General features: G+C 40.0%; 1 protein-coding gene across 1 annotated transcript; it reads left to right on the top strand.

The window, feature by feature from the left end:
• The first annotated feature begins 5,562 nt into the window (after positions 1-5,562).
• LOC103148710 (stromal cell-derived factor 1-like) lies at positions 5,563-15,684 on the top strand. Its single transcript, XM_007567601.2, has 4 exons — positions 5,563-5,737; positions 7,873-7,990; positions 13,144-13,227; positions 14,578-15,684. Exons 1-4 carry the CDS (start codon positions 5,671-5,673, stop codon positions 14,615-14,617), a joined length of 309 nt encoding a protein of 102 aa, XP_007567663.1. The 5' UTR covers positions 5,563-5,670; the 3' UTR covers positions 14,618-15,684.
• The last annotated feature ends 294 nt before the right edge of the window (positions 15,685-15,978 follow it).

The following is a 15,978-nucleotide window of genomic DNA, read 5'->3' as shown; positions in this document are numbered from 1 at the left end:
TATTAGCTTTTGTGAGGATTTGGTTTTTCTGTGTGTTCATTTATGTCTCGGTGTTGTCTACCCCTTGATTGTCTCCAGCTGTCTCTTGTTTCCCCTTGATTACTCCCTGGTGTATTTAATCCCACCTCTGTCTGTGTTTCTCTGCTGGGTCCTTGTCGTTTATCGTGTCATACGTCTTTGCCTTTATGCCATTTGCTACCAGGGTGAGAGTCATTGCTGTTGCTCACCTGTGCTGCCTGGATTGTGTTATTCATCATTAAGTCATCATTTCTCTCGCTTCCACCTGGGTCTACCTCACAACCAACTCACGACAGATTTTTTTCTTAACTTTTGTATGTTTCTCAATTAAGATCAACTGTCATGTCACATGTATTATTGAAATTATGTTATTTTCTATTCTATTAAGTTATATCCAGATCCCAGTTTGGGGCAGTGGATTCTCAAAGTATGACACGTTTTGACTCCTGACACTAAATTAACTTTTAGCGACCTCCTGTTGGTACGTAGTTATTTATCAGAGTCACAACCCAACTTCCATACAATAGACAAGTACAACTCTTGTAGTACTACAGAATGTCAGAATTGACAAAGAAAAGTTGTTGAACAGACAAAATGACCTTCATCCTTCTACATCTGTTTACAGGATGTGTCCCATGCCACTCTGAAAATTTGCTTGCTTATAATACTTGCTGCTGCTTTTGGTTTTACTTTTCTCTGGCGTCTTGTTAAAACAGGTTGAAAAGTAGGAATGTTGTGACAGAAATCTTTTGCTGCTTTAAAGCCACAGCTTTGTAAGACGTTGGTATGAAATGATCAACAGTACCAGCAAATGGACGATGCCTAATCTTCATCTTGGCCCATAAACTTAACCAACAGACGGGTTCAAAAGCTAGAAATGCAGGACTTTTAGCAAAGAGCACAATTCAAACAACAATTGTTTGAAAGCTGAAGTGAGCAATAAATTCAGCACAGTAACAAAACTAAAAAGTGAAATCGGACAGCAGCAGCATTGCACCACCTAAGCTTAACCACAAAGTGCAACATAATGGCTTTGTTTCCTACCAAAATAACGCTACACAACTAATATCTCTTTTATTTCTGAGTACTTACCCAGTTGTGGGCACTGAAGAGACTGTTTAGAAATGTGAGCACAACCTTCTGAACAGATCCATAATAAATCAACACAAGATTACTTCAGACTGTTAAGGACAATTAATCATTTAACAGAAACGTCATTCTGCTTAATCAATGTGTGTGTGTGTGTGTGTGTGTGTGTGTGTGTGTGTGTGTGTGTGTGTGATGTCCCACCGGAGAAGCCAGATGTTGAGACCAAGCATGTTAACTGATAAAGGCGACCCCCGAAAATACCTCTTACCCCTCCAACCCCCATCGCACATCTTAAACCCCCATTTTATGTTTATGAAACCAAAACACACAAAGGCAGGAAGTGCGTACCTCTTGGAAATATACGTGTTTTGTTTTTTAATTAAGCTCCAGGTGAAATTTTCTCCACAGAAAATCTTTTTTTTTTTTTTTTTTTACATAAAAGTGATTTTATTTAACACCTTTAATGATCCAGAAGCTATTACCGAGGCTTACATTTGTCCCAGTGTTGGCTAAAGTGTGTTTACGCTTTGAACCACTCATTCAGCCCAGGCCGTGATCACAGACTCCTGTTTATCTAAGGAAAACCTTTCATCTGGTCAGCCACCATAAAACCTATCGCCAGACTCAAACGCCTGAACCAGCACAATAAACCCTGAGCAATCTTCTGAACAAGATCTTGCAAAAGGAAGCAGAGCTCTGCTGTCAGGCAGGAGATGACTGGACAGATTACTCTGTGGTTTATTTGGTTTCACTTTAGCAAGTAAAGATTTTAGGAGAGGTTAATGACGTGTTTGTGTGGCGTTGGTTTGTTTAACATGCGGCCACGCTACCTACTGAAAGAAGAAACTCTTCAGCTTTCATGGTAGGATAAAATCCAGTTTGGTTTTGGTATCTGTCACAAAACAATAAACAAATAAGCCAAAAAAAAAAAAAGCCTTTTACCGTGTTAATTTACGAGGAACGACGAGAGAAAGCAAACCGAGAGAGCCGGGCAGTTAAATGTTTCTGTGTTCTCACTTACGGCTCCATTACTTCCCAAACAGCCGCATCCTCAGATCTTACAAGCAGCTGTCACATCTGCTATGTGAGAAATGGAATAACTTGCCTATTGGCCTTTACGTATCCGCTCGCCTTCTTCTAATTGTGCGGCGCTGCATGTTTGGACCCGGCGCTCGTCTGTTTTCCATCATATCCCTTGTCAGGTAAGCCGTTTGCTCGTCTATCGGGAACGGTCCAGAAAAAAGACCTGGAAGATCAAACCCCATAACCCAAAGCAGAGACGCGAACACGCTGACCTTTGACCTGACGTAACAGTGCTGTCCCGCTGCTCGGGATAAAAGTTTCACTGACGCAGCGTGTTGGCGCTGGAAAACGTTTGACGTTCATGTTTGACTCAGAAAATGAAAATCTTTGAAGTTTTATCCATCTTTACCTACTGGGTAAAGATGGATAAAAACTACTGGGTTTATTGAAATAAAATTTGAAGTTTTGTAACATTTCGGTGATCTTTCAGTTTGAAAGACTACATTTGTGTTTTTGAGGTGAAACAAAAGCGGACGGAGAGCATTTCTGAACATGAATTGTCAAGTTTTGCCTGTAATTCTTAGATTTCTGAACGAAATTTGATTGTATTCTGACTTTATTTTGTCCTCCATCCCAGCTTTAAGTCTTTTAATGCAGATAATTCTGTAGTTTACTGTTTTTCACTCTCAGTCCCACAGATATTTGTATCTCTACAATTTGCATTTCATGCAGCCTCAAACTTATGCTAAAAATCCCAAACTAACTTTTTTTATCTCTCCCCTCTGAGAAAATCCTCTTATAAAGGACAGCCCAAGATAAAACCATGGAGCTACAAATTACAAGTTACCTGAGAGAAATCATTAATGGCAAGCTTGCTTTTAAGTTTCATGCTAAATTTAATGATCTAAAATGTTTTGAACTGCAGAAACCAGGTGTTGTAGGTTTGCACTGACAGGTTTGAACACTGCTCTGTTCAAACCATCATTATTTTATAACCTGACTTTACTTTAAACTTATCTTTATTGTTCACAGAGTTGGTAGCAAGTGTAAAATTGAGCAGCGTATTTGATGATAAAATGTAAAGTTTATTGCTTGTTTCATAAATGGTGGATGTATTTTGCTTTTATCCGAACTTTGAACTGCCTTGTCGCCGAAATGTGTTTTACAAATAAACTCGACTTTGACCTTTGCCGCTGGAAAAACTGGGAAATGCATTTTCTGTAGCCACTCTACTGATTTGTAGAAAAGCATATTTTTCTTTAGAGAAGCAATCACTGGATTCCTCTCAGGTGCAATGAGTTTCTCTCACTTTCATCTCTGGCTGACAGTGAACAGCAGCAGCTTTACGGTCATCGGCAGGCCTGAGACATGTGAGTGCTCTCTCAGCACGCCGCTGCGTTGTGGGGTCTGGAAACCACAGCAGAGGCTCTATGGATGGATGGGCAGGGGGTTTTTTTCCGCAGCGTAAGGTTTCATTATCCATGACGGAGTGCAGCGGGATCCAAATTCAAGGATTGTGTTCTGCCAGGAAGTCCAGTTCCACTTCAGCATCCGATGCATCAAAACAAAAAAAAAAGGGGCAACAATGTGCATAATTACATGCTTGTTTGGAGTCCCGCGTACAATCAGAGACATGCGCCCGCATGCCGGCGTCTCCCAGCCACACAGCTCTGTTTCAGTTCAGCTCATCAAGATGTGAAGCTGGAGGCTCTCCATCAGATCCTGGAGAGCTGCAGAAGACGTGAGGACTCACATCTGTCCCTTCAAGCTTTGTTTACAGCCCTCATTCTGCAGCATCCTGTCCATGTCTGCTCGCTTAGGAGAACAGACTCCATTCAATAAAATGCTTAAAACCATATAGATGGACATCTATGGATCGTATAAAACACCCAGTCGTCGTCACTTCGTCTCTTTCACTTCTAGGCAAAAACAAAAAAACAAAAAAAGCAGAGTACTACTTTGACCATTTGTGGTGAATAAAGTAAGTCAAGTTAAATCTTTTGGTCAAATTTTGAAACATTTTTAATATAGAAATGTAGACTTAAAGAAGTTTGCGTTTTAATGCTCATTAAGCAGTGGCATCCCTAAAAGGTGGCTGGCGGGGGGACGAGGCCCCTGGAAAAATGCTGGCCACTCCACTTTTATGAATCATATTCAGCTGAAACAAATGAATATTATTATCTTCTTTAAAATTAATAAATAACACTTTACGTAACACATATGTGAGAGTTGTGATTCTCATTTACTACAATTGAGAATCAAATTAAAATGTCCCAAAACTGATTTAAAAAATAATGTAAACAAATCTGCTGTCTGTCGGCCTCCGTTTTGTAATTGTACAGTACGAACGTAAATACCACATATAATTTAACTGGACACTATTGATTCTGGTAAGACACCCGAGACAGTTAAGTCAAAACTTAAAAATAAAAAAAATTATTACAACCTCTCGTCAAAGCAAAACACCAAAACGGAACCACAGTAAAGTATTAAAAAAAGATTAAAGAAAGTGATTTTAAACACAGGTTGTCATAGTTACAAAGTCCTTGAGATGGACACAAACAAAAGGAAACAAACTGCGGCAGACAGCAAAGCTTCTACATTAGAAACAGTTGTGTACTGAAAGAAACAATCGATTTTCTTCTCTTTTTAGTTCAAACGTAACTATGCATTTAGATCTGATGAAATATGACTCCACACCATCCGGGCCTTGATTGCAGAAACCTCCAAACTTCACCTTCTTCTTGATTTTTCTTTGGCTTGCTTTGCACACAAGAAATAGAGAATCACAGAAGTCAATTTTAAGATCTGCAGCTTCTCTCTCTTTTTTTTTTTTTTTTCTTTCAGCACAACTTTTCCTTCCTCCTAATTGTGGTCCAGATGTGAGGTCTAAACAGATTCGTAATAGTTTAATCACGGAGCAGACAATGAAAGTCCCGTGGAGCCTATTAAGGACATGAACCAGGCGTCGAGGACAGGAACCTGGCCAGAGGACAAGGAGTCAGCGAGACGAAGAGAGGAAAAGTGGGGGCTGTGTCCTAGCAAACAATAACACAACACTCAGCTGAAGCGTGCAGCATTACTAGCCCAGCCATAGGGAGCTCTGCCACTCACAGTGGGGCTGGCACTGACTGGTGGGCAAACTGCCGGTGTACTGGTTTTGGTGTGTGGTGGAGAGGAAAACCCGCCAGATGATGGAAGAGATCAAATAAAGATACAAAAAGATGAAATCTGGAAAAGAAACATTACATGAAAAGAGAGAACGCCACCCCTAGAGCTGTCCACTGACTCCCAGCCAACACGCTTGCAATCAGGGAAGTCTCCTCTTCTTCTCCTCCCCTGCTCTCACCTCCTCTCCCGGGACCCACGCCTCGCCCTCCTGAGAAAGTGGGACTCCCCCCTCTCCGTTTCTGCTCCCTCCCACTAAAGCTTTAACTGCAGCCGCAGTGGAGCTGGAGGACACAGTCGTGCGCTGGATTGTAAAGGAGGAAGAGAGCGCAAGCCATTCCTGAAGCCATTCCTGAAGCCATTCTTGAAGCCATGGACGTCAAGCTGCTGGCGCTAGTGACTCTGCTGGCCGTGGTCATGCAGGTTCCCACTGCAAATGGTGAGTCTGGACTGGCAACTCTGGGGAGGTTTCAGGTCACTTTGCTGGTTTGGTGATTCTTTAGACATTTTTTTTATAAAGAAAGCTTATCCAGTATGTTGTTTTGGTGAACATATGGATTTAATGGAGGAACTTTCACTTTTTATGGTTTCAATCTGCATGAGAAAAGCGAGTTTCCATTTTAATGTGGAGCTTGTACCATCTGGGTACTTACATTAATTTGACATGTTTTCCAGATTTTGCACGTTTGTTTCATTACGTTTCACTCATTGCAAACACGAGACATGGCTTTTGGATCAGAATATTACTGCAGCTCTGTGATAAATTTCAAGAAATTTGAGTTTTTAGATGGCAGACTGTTATTCTAAAAGAACTCTGTTGTTATTTTTCTACAAGTTTGCATCGCGTTGCAGTGATAAATGATGATGGGAGGTGCTTTAAATATTACTTTTTCTACCTGTTTTCATTCTTTAGTAGATCAGTTTTGACCACTTTGTTTTATAATCATGCTTTTTCACAAACTGTTTTCTCTAGCACTGAGGCAAATTGATCCATTGGTTCTTAAAGTTTTACCTCAAACTAAAGGTGATGTGTACATAAAATGGTCTGATGGAGCTTGTAGTGAAAACTCACTTTATTTGTTTATGTAGCACCAAGTTATATAAAGTCAACCAGGATTATTTCATATCTATGATATTAACGCTTTAGTTTATTTTGTTTTATAAATTGAATGAATTAATGAAGAAATCATTTATTTATATTTAAAGATAGAATCACAAAGTGCTGTGAGATCATTTTTTTTAAATCTTAAGACAAAATTAGGGGCTTAAAAGTGCAAAACATATAAAATATAAGAACATGGAAGAAGATAAATGACATTATTACTATAAATTCAAAGTCCTACTAACTGGAATACAGAAAAACAATGAATATGTCCAATATTTTTGGTTGAAACATTATTTCAAATCTGATTTCCTGCCTTCACTTCCACAGTAAAGTCTAGAATCTTAAATCTTGAGCGCTGCCTTCGCGCTGAGCCCCCATTAATCTCCTACGAGTTAACCTCTGGGCTGCCGAGTCGCCCGCCGCTGCTGCTGCTGCTTTGTGCTACAGCTTGTCGTTTCAGCCCCAACGAGAGCCCCCTCCAGCATATTAAAGCCTCAGGTCTATGTATGAGCGTATATTTGTCTTTTACTCTTTGCTTTCTTATAATTAGTTTCTAATTAGGGATAAAGAGTGAAGTGGGGAAAGCAGTGGGCCCTTTGCTTGTGGCCCCGGTGCTGCAAGCTGCATAATAATCCCTTAGTTTGCATGAGAAAGAAGTCTGAACGGGTGTGAATCATTAGGCTGAAATTACTGAGGATTTAGCCATTTGTGGAAAGACATTTGGTGTTTAGGATTATATATATATATGTATATATATATATATACATATACACACGAGTTGAATCCCACAGCAAATGTTTAAAATGTGAAATTATCTGCTGTAAACGGGCTAAGTGTTATATTTTTTGTATTCTCAAAGACATTTTTAAGCTGTTTAAATTACAAAAAAATAGCCAAATGAGCAACTACATGCAGTAACAGTTGCATGTCTGTTTTCCTCGGTGCTCAGCAGGTATCCACAGCGCTGATTTGTAATAATTTTAAGAATGCGCTTGAGCTGGTTTCCACACAGCCTGCTGATGCCGTTTCAGCTCCAGAGGACTTTTTATGAGAAAAAAACAAAAACCAAAAAAACCGCCGAGGGAGGAATTTTGGAAAAGGTCGAGGACCCTTTTCCCTTTAGAGTGGCCGGGCTAAATGCCGCTGCAATGAAAGGCTAAAATTCTGCACCTGCGGTTGTGTGAAAGAAAGAAAAGAAGTGGCCATAAAGGGCTAATCTCTTTTTAATTAACATGTCCTGGAAAAAAAAATAGCAGTTAAACTCATAAATCCTCCATGCTTTGTGAAAATTTGTTACAGTAGATTAAACATGCTCACTGAAGAAAGAGGCGCATTAATGCTCGAATTTGAAACGTAAATGATTTTATTTCAGTTTAATTTTGGCGCCTGCAGCTGATTTGCTTATTGACTTTATTGCTGCCTGCTTGCAGCTTTGTGATGAGTTTTTGGTTTGTGTTGTCTGCTTGCAGCCAAGCCCATCAGTCTGGTGGAGCGCTGCTGGTGTCGCACCACGCTCAACACCGTCTCTCAGCGCTCCATCAAGGAGCTCAAGTTTCTCCACACCCCCAACTGCCCCTTCCAAGTCATGTAAGTAATGCTTATCTCTGAGAAATGACTTTCCCACTTTCTAATTGTCTGATCTTCTCACTAATTTGTACAGATTTCTATGTATTAATGACTTAAGCATCAGGTAATCTGGGGAAAGTATAGTCAAATCCCAGAGTGCATTTTGGATGGAGCTTAACTTGTCATTTTTTTCTGTGAAGAACAGTTAAAAGCAGCTTATGCATTTAAGTAATAAATCATTCTAGAGGATTTTGATGCTTTAGTTTTATGCTAAGTTCTCAAGAAAGGTGTAAAATATGCATCTAGCTTGAGTAAGAGTTTCATGGATTTGCATGATTTGTTACGTTTCAAATATTATTTAAAACAACAATGTTCACTAAAGTTCAAGAAAGTCAATTCAAGTTTTCCATGAAAGCAACGTTAAAGACCAACTTGTGCAACAATATATGTTATCGTCAGTCATATTTAATTTCTGTGCAATCAGCCTCCTGCAGGCTACGCAAGGCATTGTAAGAAAATTTAAGATGGAGTATAACTTAAGATAACTTAAGATAAGTATAACTTCTCACCCAAATTTTATGACCACGTTTAGTCAAAATGTGACATAGCTATAATTAGCTTAGCCCTAACTACTTAGCAAGTAAACAACTCATGTTAGCTTAAATGTGCAAACTTGTTCCGTAGTGCAATTCTGTAAAACAATCCATTTATATTAATATTATTATTAACAGCACTAGTTATTTTTCTGAATAAAGTGTGAATGCTGAACAAAGCTAGCAGCACTCTGTGCTAGCTGGTCAAAACGCTCATGCTAGCTTAGGCGAACAAACAGGTTCAAATCTCATCTCTACAAACACCAACATAACATTATTACACAGCATCACTTTGTGATCTTACCATTTCCTGCGGCTGCTCAGTGAACCTTGGGTCAGTTTAAGTTTCGGAAAAAGATGAGGCTGCTCCTCCTGTCCACCCCAGCAAACATGGGCTTTAATTTTTAATCCAATGCTAAAGTCACAACAGTATAAACCCAGCAGTGTAGGGAAAAGGATTTACGAAGCGGTTTTTGTGCATTTCCACTATTTTTGACCGACGTGTGTTGACGTGTGGGGTAAATGTGAGGCCTGGTGTTGATATCCTTTGACTCGCTTCCTGTATGAAGAGATTAAAACAACACAATCCACTCAGAGAGAGGAAAGCCGCGGCGGGCCGAGCTCGAGGGGACCATTTATGTTTGTAAAGGAAGCAATCATTAAGGGTCAAAGAGATTACCTTTGTATTACTGCTGACCCCTTGTGTCCCTGATCCTCTCTTTTTTGTTATTTATTTCCCGCCTCAAACTGCCTCAGCGACGATGATTGATGTAATGTCACTGGTCTGGAACGTATTAACTAGAAAGTCTCATCACTTCCTGGCTAGAGAAGAGTGGACAGCAGACGCCTCGCAGCCAAAAGGCTGAAAAGCTTCAGGGCTTCTGCCAAAAAAAGAGGGAAGAGGGGTAAAAAAAACAAAAAACAAGGGGGTCACCAAATGGCAAAAAAAATGTCACAGAGGACAAACGGCTCTCTGGCCAGGCCAGAAGCGTCTCAAACCCACCGTCCAGGGTGTCTCTACTGGAGCAGATGTAAGAAAGCTGGAAACACTACACCTCCAAAAAAACAGAACGTCCTCCCCCATGCGTCCCCCCATGTGCCATCATCCTCACGGACCTCAGCATGCTGTTGATATTAACTTGCTGTGAAGTAATTACTACCTGCTGCTGCTGCTGGAGCTCCGGCCCACAAATTCCAGCCAAATCAATTAGGGTTCAGCCTCTCAGAGCGTCTTCCTCACTGGACGAAGGGAGACGCATCAAACCATAGAGAGCTTCTGAATGGACGATCTGGAAAGCCCCAGTGAAATGTAACAGAAAGGGAAGGGGGAGAAGAGGAGACATCCCCTGAGGAAAAGCAAACAGAGATCCGGTTTCTGGGCCGCTCGGCCTCCCGGCTTCACGTGTTGGTTTGAGGGATTTGATGTTGATGTTTGTACGACCGACGCTCCTGGAGGACACTGCAGGCGAAGGGGCAATGCGTTCCTCCTGCTAATGTGTGTGGGAGCATCTGAATGGGGTGGACGGGGTAGGGAAGAGCGGGGAAGAGGGTCGCAGTCTGAGGAATGTGTTGAATTTACAGTTGTGTGACAGAGAGACAGAGGGAGGAGGAGAGCGGGGCAGAGAGGTGCTGCACCTCCGAGCTGTTGGCTCCCAAACGCGACCTTTCGGCACCGGGGTGTGATATCAGCCACATGTTTTAAGAGGAGGTGAAACCTTACAGCCTGACCCCCCAAACCCTCACTGTCCAGTCAGATCTGAAACTCAACCGGACAAGAAAGCTAATCCCTCCACCGGCTTTTCACCGACAGACCAGGAACACCAAGAAATCAGGATGAATAAACGTAGTTTAAGGAACTACAAAACTGTAAAGTGTCTCTACATTGGTTTATTGTATATTAGAGCTTTTTGCTGTAAAAATATTCAAGGAATAAAATTGCATAAGAAAGAAAGAAACCTCAAGTTACTAACTCCCCCTAAACCCTTTGTTGCCCTTGATTATTCCTCTTCAAAATGGGAAAGATAAGAGAAAGTGACACTCCAGGAAGGCTGTGTGTGTAAATTCTTGTGAATCAGTAGACAAAAATTTAAATGTTTAAAACAACTTGAATTGTGAAATTCAAGGGCGGATGAGGGCGCACGTTTATTTTACCTCCATGTTTGGAGCAGGATGGTGAGAAAAATGATTTAAAAGAAAAACTGTAAAGCTCCTGAAATAAGACTGCAGCGTGATATTTTGCTCCTCCAGCTTTTACACATCGATCGTGTTGCGAAACAGTTTCCTGTTGTCATCTGCATAAATTAACTTTAATGGTTACAGGAGAGATGCCTCCTACGCAGCTAAATGAACGATTTTTAGAGTGAAAATTCATTAACATATTTTTGACGCAGTCATAATAATATCATGAGGAAACTGGAAGTACTGGAAGTGAAAACCTGTATTAAAAAAAGCTTCTCTACGACATCATATTTGATGGGATGAGGAAATTAAATAAAAACAACAACCAGAGGATCTGTTTGTGTGAAGGTGACAAAAAGGAACGACTCGTTTACAGTGAAACATGGCGGAGGTCCGATTGTGTTTGACTGCTGGTCGGCTTTGATGCTTCCGTTACTGGAGGAAATAAGGGATTAAACGGATAATACAAAAGCATCTCTGTGTATTTTTGTAAACTCGGGTTCAGAGTTAAATCGTTCCGCAGACCGCCGGCGGTGAAAGAAGCAGACAAAAGAGCATGGAAATGTGATTAAAGAGGAAGAGATGGAACATTTTAAACCTGGCCAGCAATGATTCCCACTATAAATCCCAGTAGGGCCTTTGGAGGCAAACTGAGATCTAACATTACAAGAAGACTTGAGTTTTTTTTTTTTTTTTTCCTAAAGAACCTGAACACGTCACAGAAATGCGAGACAGAAAAGTGTGACAAGCATTTTGATGTCTGGAGGAATTGTTTATTAATGCCAAATTATAAATAAATGAGTCAACAGTTTGAGTTACAGTGTCTGTTTCACTATAAACGTTTTAGACGTTAACGATCAGAACTGTACGAGTTATGTCATTTTAATTACATTTCAAGAGCACGTATGCTTGAGCCATATTTCCCCTATTGAATAAAATAATCTGGATTCAAGCCGGCAAAAAAATCACAATGTCTACAAGTAAGAAGCGAATATTTCATGTAAGAAATTCACACCAAACCAAAACAGAAGAAAGTTTTAAATGAAATCGAGGCGATCCAGAGATGCCAGATCTGTGAGGACGTTTAATGTGCTTTGCAGAGACATTTTTACAGAGAGAGTTCAGTGTCATCGCTGATGTGAGTGGAAACAGAAAGCTGCGATTTTTCCCAAACATACAGAAACCTGCAGTAATAACATAATCCGTCTCGTTTAAACAGGACATGCTGAGATTCTCTAGAGACGAGGGGTTTTGGAGCAAAACCGTGCGGGACATATTTATGGCACTACACGTGCAATTTAGTATTAAAATCCCTTCGATTTATTCAGCAAAACTTGAACCGTGGATAGATTAGCTTTTAATCAGCTGATAAGGAAAGTTCTGCTTCCTTGTTCTTTGAATGAAACACTGATAAGGTTTGATTTAGTATTTCCCCTTCAACATATTAGAACAACCAGTAATCCCTTTCTGACAGGGGAGGTTTGAAAAATGATCAATCAACTGACAAGCAATTTAAGATAATAAAGTGAACGTCACTTTATCATTCATTAAGGCTTTCTTTGTCACGGTTGCAGGTGTTTTAAAGTAGATATGGGCATGTTTATGCTTCTTACATGAACAAAGAAGCATATTTCTGCAGCAATTTCCAGATTTATGAAGACCCTAAAATAATTTCGCCTCAACAAAAATGACCTATAACCAAAAGAAATTGGTCTTAACACACCGGGAAAGTTTCCAGACTATCAGAGCAACTTTGAAACAGCAGAAATAATCAGTAATAAAATGTTTCTGTTGCATTTAATTCGGGTTGCTGGCGGTACGAGGGTTTTAAAAACAAAAAATGATGGATTCTTTAGTTTTCTTTAGTTTATTCAAACTAAACATTTGAGAACAAATATGTTTAATGGAATCCATCGCCAAGATAAATTCATTTTAAGAGTCTTTACACATCATTAGGGGTTGCTGTTACATTGTATCTGTTTCACTTCAACAAGATCTCACTGAAGGTTTTCGTAACACACCCAGCAGAAAACATAAAGCGAGCGTCTTGAATTAATAAACCTGCAACGATTTTCTTTTTCTTTTTGTTGTAAAACTTTGATTAAAATAATCATTTGTAGACACTACCTCTCTGCTGCGCATCGTCACCAAGATGCAGGGGATGGAAAAAAAAAATTGTCCTGCAGCATAAATTTGCCTCCATGATGTCCTTGAAGATGATTTATAAGACGTTGCTTGGATGAGACTCAGAACCTTCCTCTCTATCTCTTTGTGTAAACACACGTGTTAGCAGAGAAACTGGAGAAGTAAATGTCCATCTGCATGTCGAATGGTAATAATCACAGACGATAATCACAGACAAATGGTTTGTAATTTATGGGTTTTTTTGTTTTTCTTCCGTAGTGCTAAGCTGAAGAACAACAGGGAGGTTTGCATCAACCCTGAGACCAAGTGGTTGCAAGGATACCTGAAGAACGCCATCAACAAGTAAGAACAAAAATAAAAAATAAAAACCTTTGCCGTTGACGAATGATCCCTCACAAAACAAGAAATATGCGGCTCTGCTCACACGGGTTTAGGTGAAAGAAATAAACTTTTCACATTCCCGCTTACAATTACTGTCTGAAACTGTTTATGAGCAGCAGACGGGCTATAGGAGAAATAATTTGCACTAATTTATGAACAGACTTAAATCTTCCGCTGCGATTCGCGCGCCTTTGTTTCTGCAAACCTGCTAAACATTTAATCCAAACTTCGCATAAGATGTAAACTTGAGAGCAGATGTTCAGTATTTACCTTCGTCCTGCACATTTCCACATTTACGTCTTTGCTAACTGCATGTTATCAGAGGCGTATGAAATGCATCTTTGAAATGTCGGGGGAAAAAACACAAATCTTGATTTTTTTTTTTTTTTTTGGTCAAATTTCTGTTTTCTGAAACATTATAAACACTTTCCAAAGCAATTCCCAACCAGCAAACAAAGGCAAATATGAAAGCTTCAAAATATATTATAACTTGAAATTCTTATAGATCATAGATCAGTATTTAAATTTAAACTATTAATTGAGAAAAAAAAAGCATATTTACAACTCCTACACTGCAAAATCACAAAACCTTACTAAGTATTTTTGGTAAGTGCGAATATGTTAGTACACCTGAAATGAGACAAAACTCAGTCACAAGAAGCTGTTTATCAAGATATAGGATCCTTTTTTAAGGCAATAATTTCTTATAATTGATAAAGGGTACCTATATATATAAAGAAAGTAATTATAACATTGGAATAATGTCTTTTTCTCAGTAAAATATTCTGCTAGTGGAACTAGTACTTTTTTAAAATCAATATTTGACATTTATTGACGCAAAACAAGCTCTGGTATATTGCTGAAAAGTTACTCGTAAGTTAGTTTTGTCTTATTTCAAGTGTACTAAGATATTTGCTCTAGAAACTGGATCAGAAATACACGGTGAGGTTTTGTGTTTTTACAGTGTGTGAACTTCTAATAAATAGCAGTTCTTGTTCCCAGAGGTTAGTTTCTTCCTTCCGATGTAGCGAATCAAAAATGTCACTTGTTAAATTTGACTTCAGAATGTCAATGTCATTCTGATGAGACATTGGTTTCTACGGTAACCAGAAGCTATATGTAGCTTCTGCTACTTCCATTACTGGTTCAAGTTTTCCTAGATAAGCAGCATTCTCCCATCCTGGCTGTCTGAATGGGAGAATGTTTTCCTGCTATTACGTCCTGCTGAATTAAAAGCAGATTGTCTCCACACTGCAATAACACCACAAAAACCAAACCCTAACCTTTTCATACCTCTGCTTATCTCCCCAGGGTGAAAAAGTCCAAGAGACGCAACACCAAGAAAGTCTAAGCTGCAGAGAAAGGGGCATGGAGCGCACCGCCTCCGAGTCTGAACCCCCCCAGGTCAAACCTCCGTACCTCCCTGACACTGCTTTGGATGTATGCAAACACGCTGTACGCTACCTACCTGTCCACCTCTGTGGACCGCTTGCAGAAGCAGCACTTCACCTCCAAACCTGCACTGACCGCACCGCCGTCTCTCCCCCTGGCCCCCCAACCCAACTGGGTGAGGAGTCGTCTTCTAAAATCCACACAAGCTCCACATGCAGTGATGAAACTTTGAAACAGCAGGATGCAAACAGAAAGTGTGTTTTTTTTTTGTTGTTTTTTTTGTTTTTTTTTTGGTCTCTGAACGAGGATGAATTGAACTAACTTTGCTTCTGTGATTATAAATAGTCAGGGTTTTTATTTTTGTTACACCTCTGTAAAGAGAAACCTCAAGCTTTCCAACTCACAAAAGCTTTGTGACTTCATAACCTCTTGAACACTAATAACGTCTCCAAGAGGACGCTCACGCACCGACGCATCAGTTGTGCTTTGGTGAAATGAAGAAGTGCTTAATTTGCGAGCGCCAAAGGGAACTCATGCGAGGCAAACGTGTCTCCCTTTCTACTAAAATACACCACGTTCTCAACAAAGATTCCCAGGTTTCCATCTCCTCCCACACTTCTTCTTCTTCTGTCACGAAAATCACCTGCATGTTCTCCATCACCATGTACTATAAATTTCCCCTCTGGCCTCCATCTTCTCCTCCTCCTTCGACGACAGAATGCGGGTTTTCCAGACACGACCGCTGAATTCTAGCGGCCGCTGATGGTCAGAGGCGAGCCGGGCGTCCATGTTTGATGGAGCCTCGCTTCGTTTAGAGGAATCCTCCACTGTGCTGACACCAGCCTCACGGTGCTGCTGTATGTTCACAAAGAGGAGCCAGAGCCATTTATACGACTGTGTATCACTTTTTTTTTCTTTTTTTTTATGTAAGAGGGAACATCTACTAACAACTGGGAGATAAGATAAAGTCTTAAGCATTTACTGACAACGGGACTTTTGCCAGACGAAGTTGAAGCCATGCAAGGGAAAGAACATATTTTTGTTAAAACAATTTAGCAACAGAAAACACGTCCACCTCAAAAATCATGGATTCTTCTATGATCTTAGGTTTAGGGGGTTTTTTTAGTGAAAAGAGTTGTGTGTGTGTGTGTGTATATATATATATATATATATATATATATATATACATACATACACACACAGAGAAAGAGAGTCCCATCCACATTTATTGGCACTTTTGCTGAAGATGTGCAAAAAGTCCTAAAAGGCATCAATTACATGTTGCTGTAACATAATCCCACACTGAATAATTTGCAGCAG

The sequence above is a fragment of the Poecilia formosa genome, unplaced genomic scaffold (genome assembly GCF_000485575.1).
Source record: "Poecilia formosa unplaced genomic scaffold, Poecilia_formosa-5.1.2 Scaffold211, whole genome shotgun sequence".
NCBI lineage: Eukaryota > Metazoa > Chordata > Actinopteri > Cyprinodontiformes > Poeciliidae > Poecilia > Poecilia formosa.
This window is presented reverse-complemented; position numbering and strand designations above follow the sequence as displayed.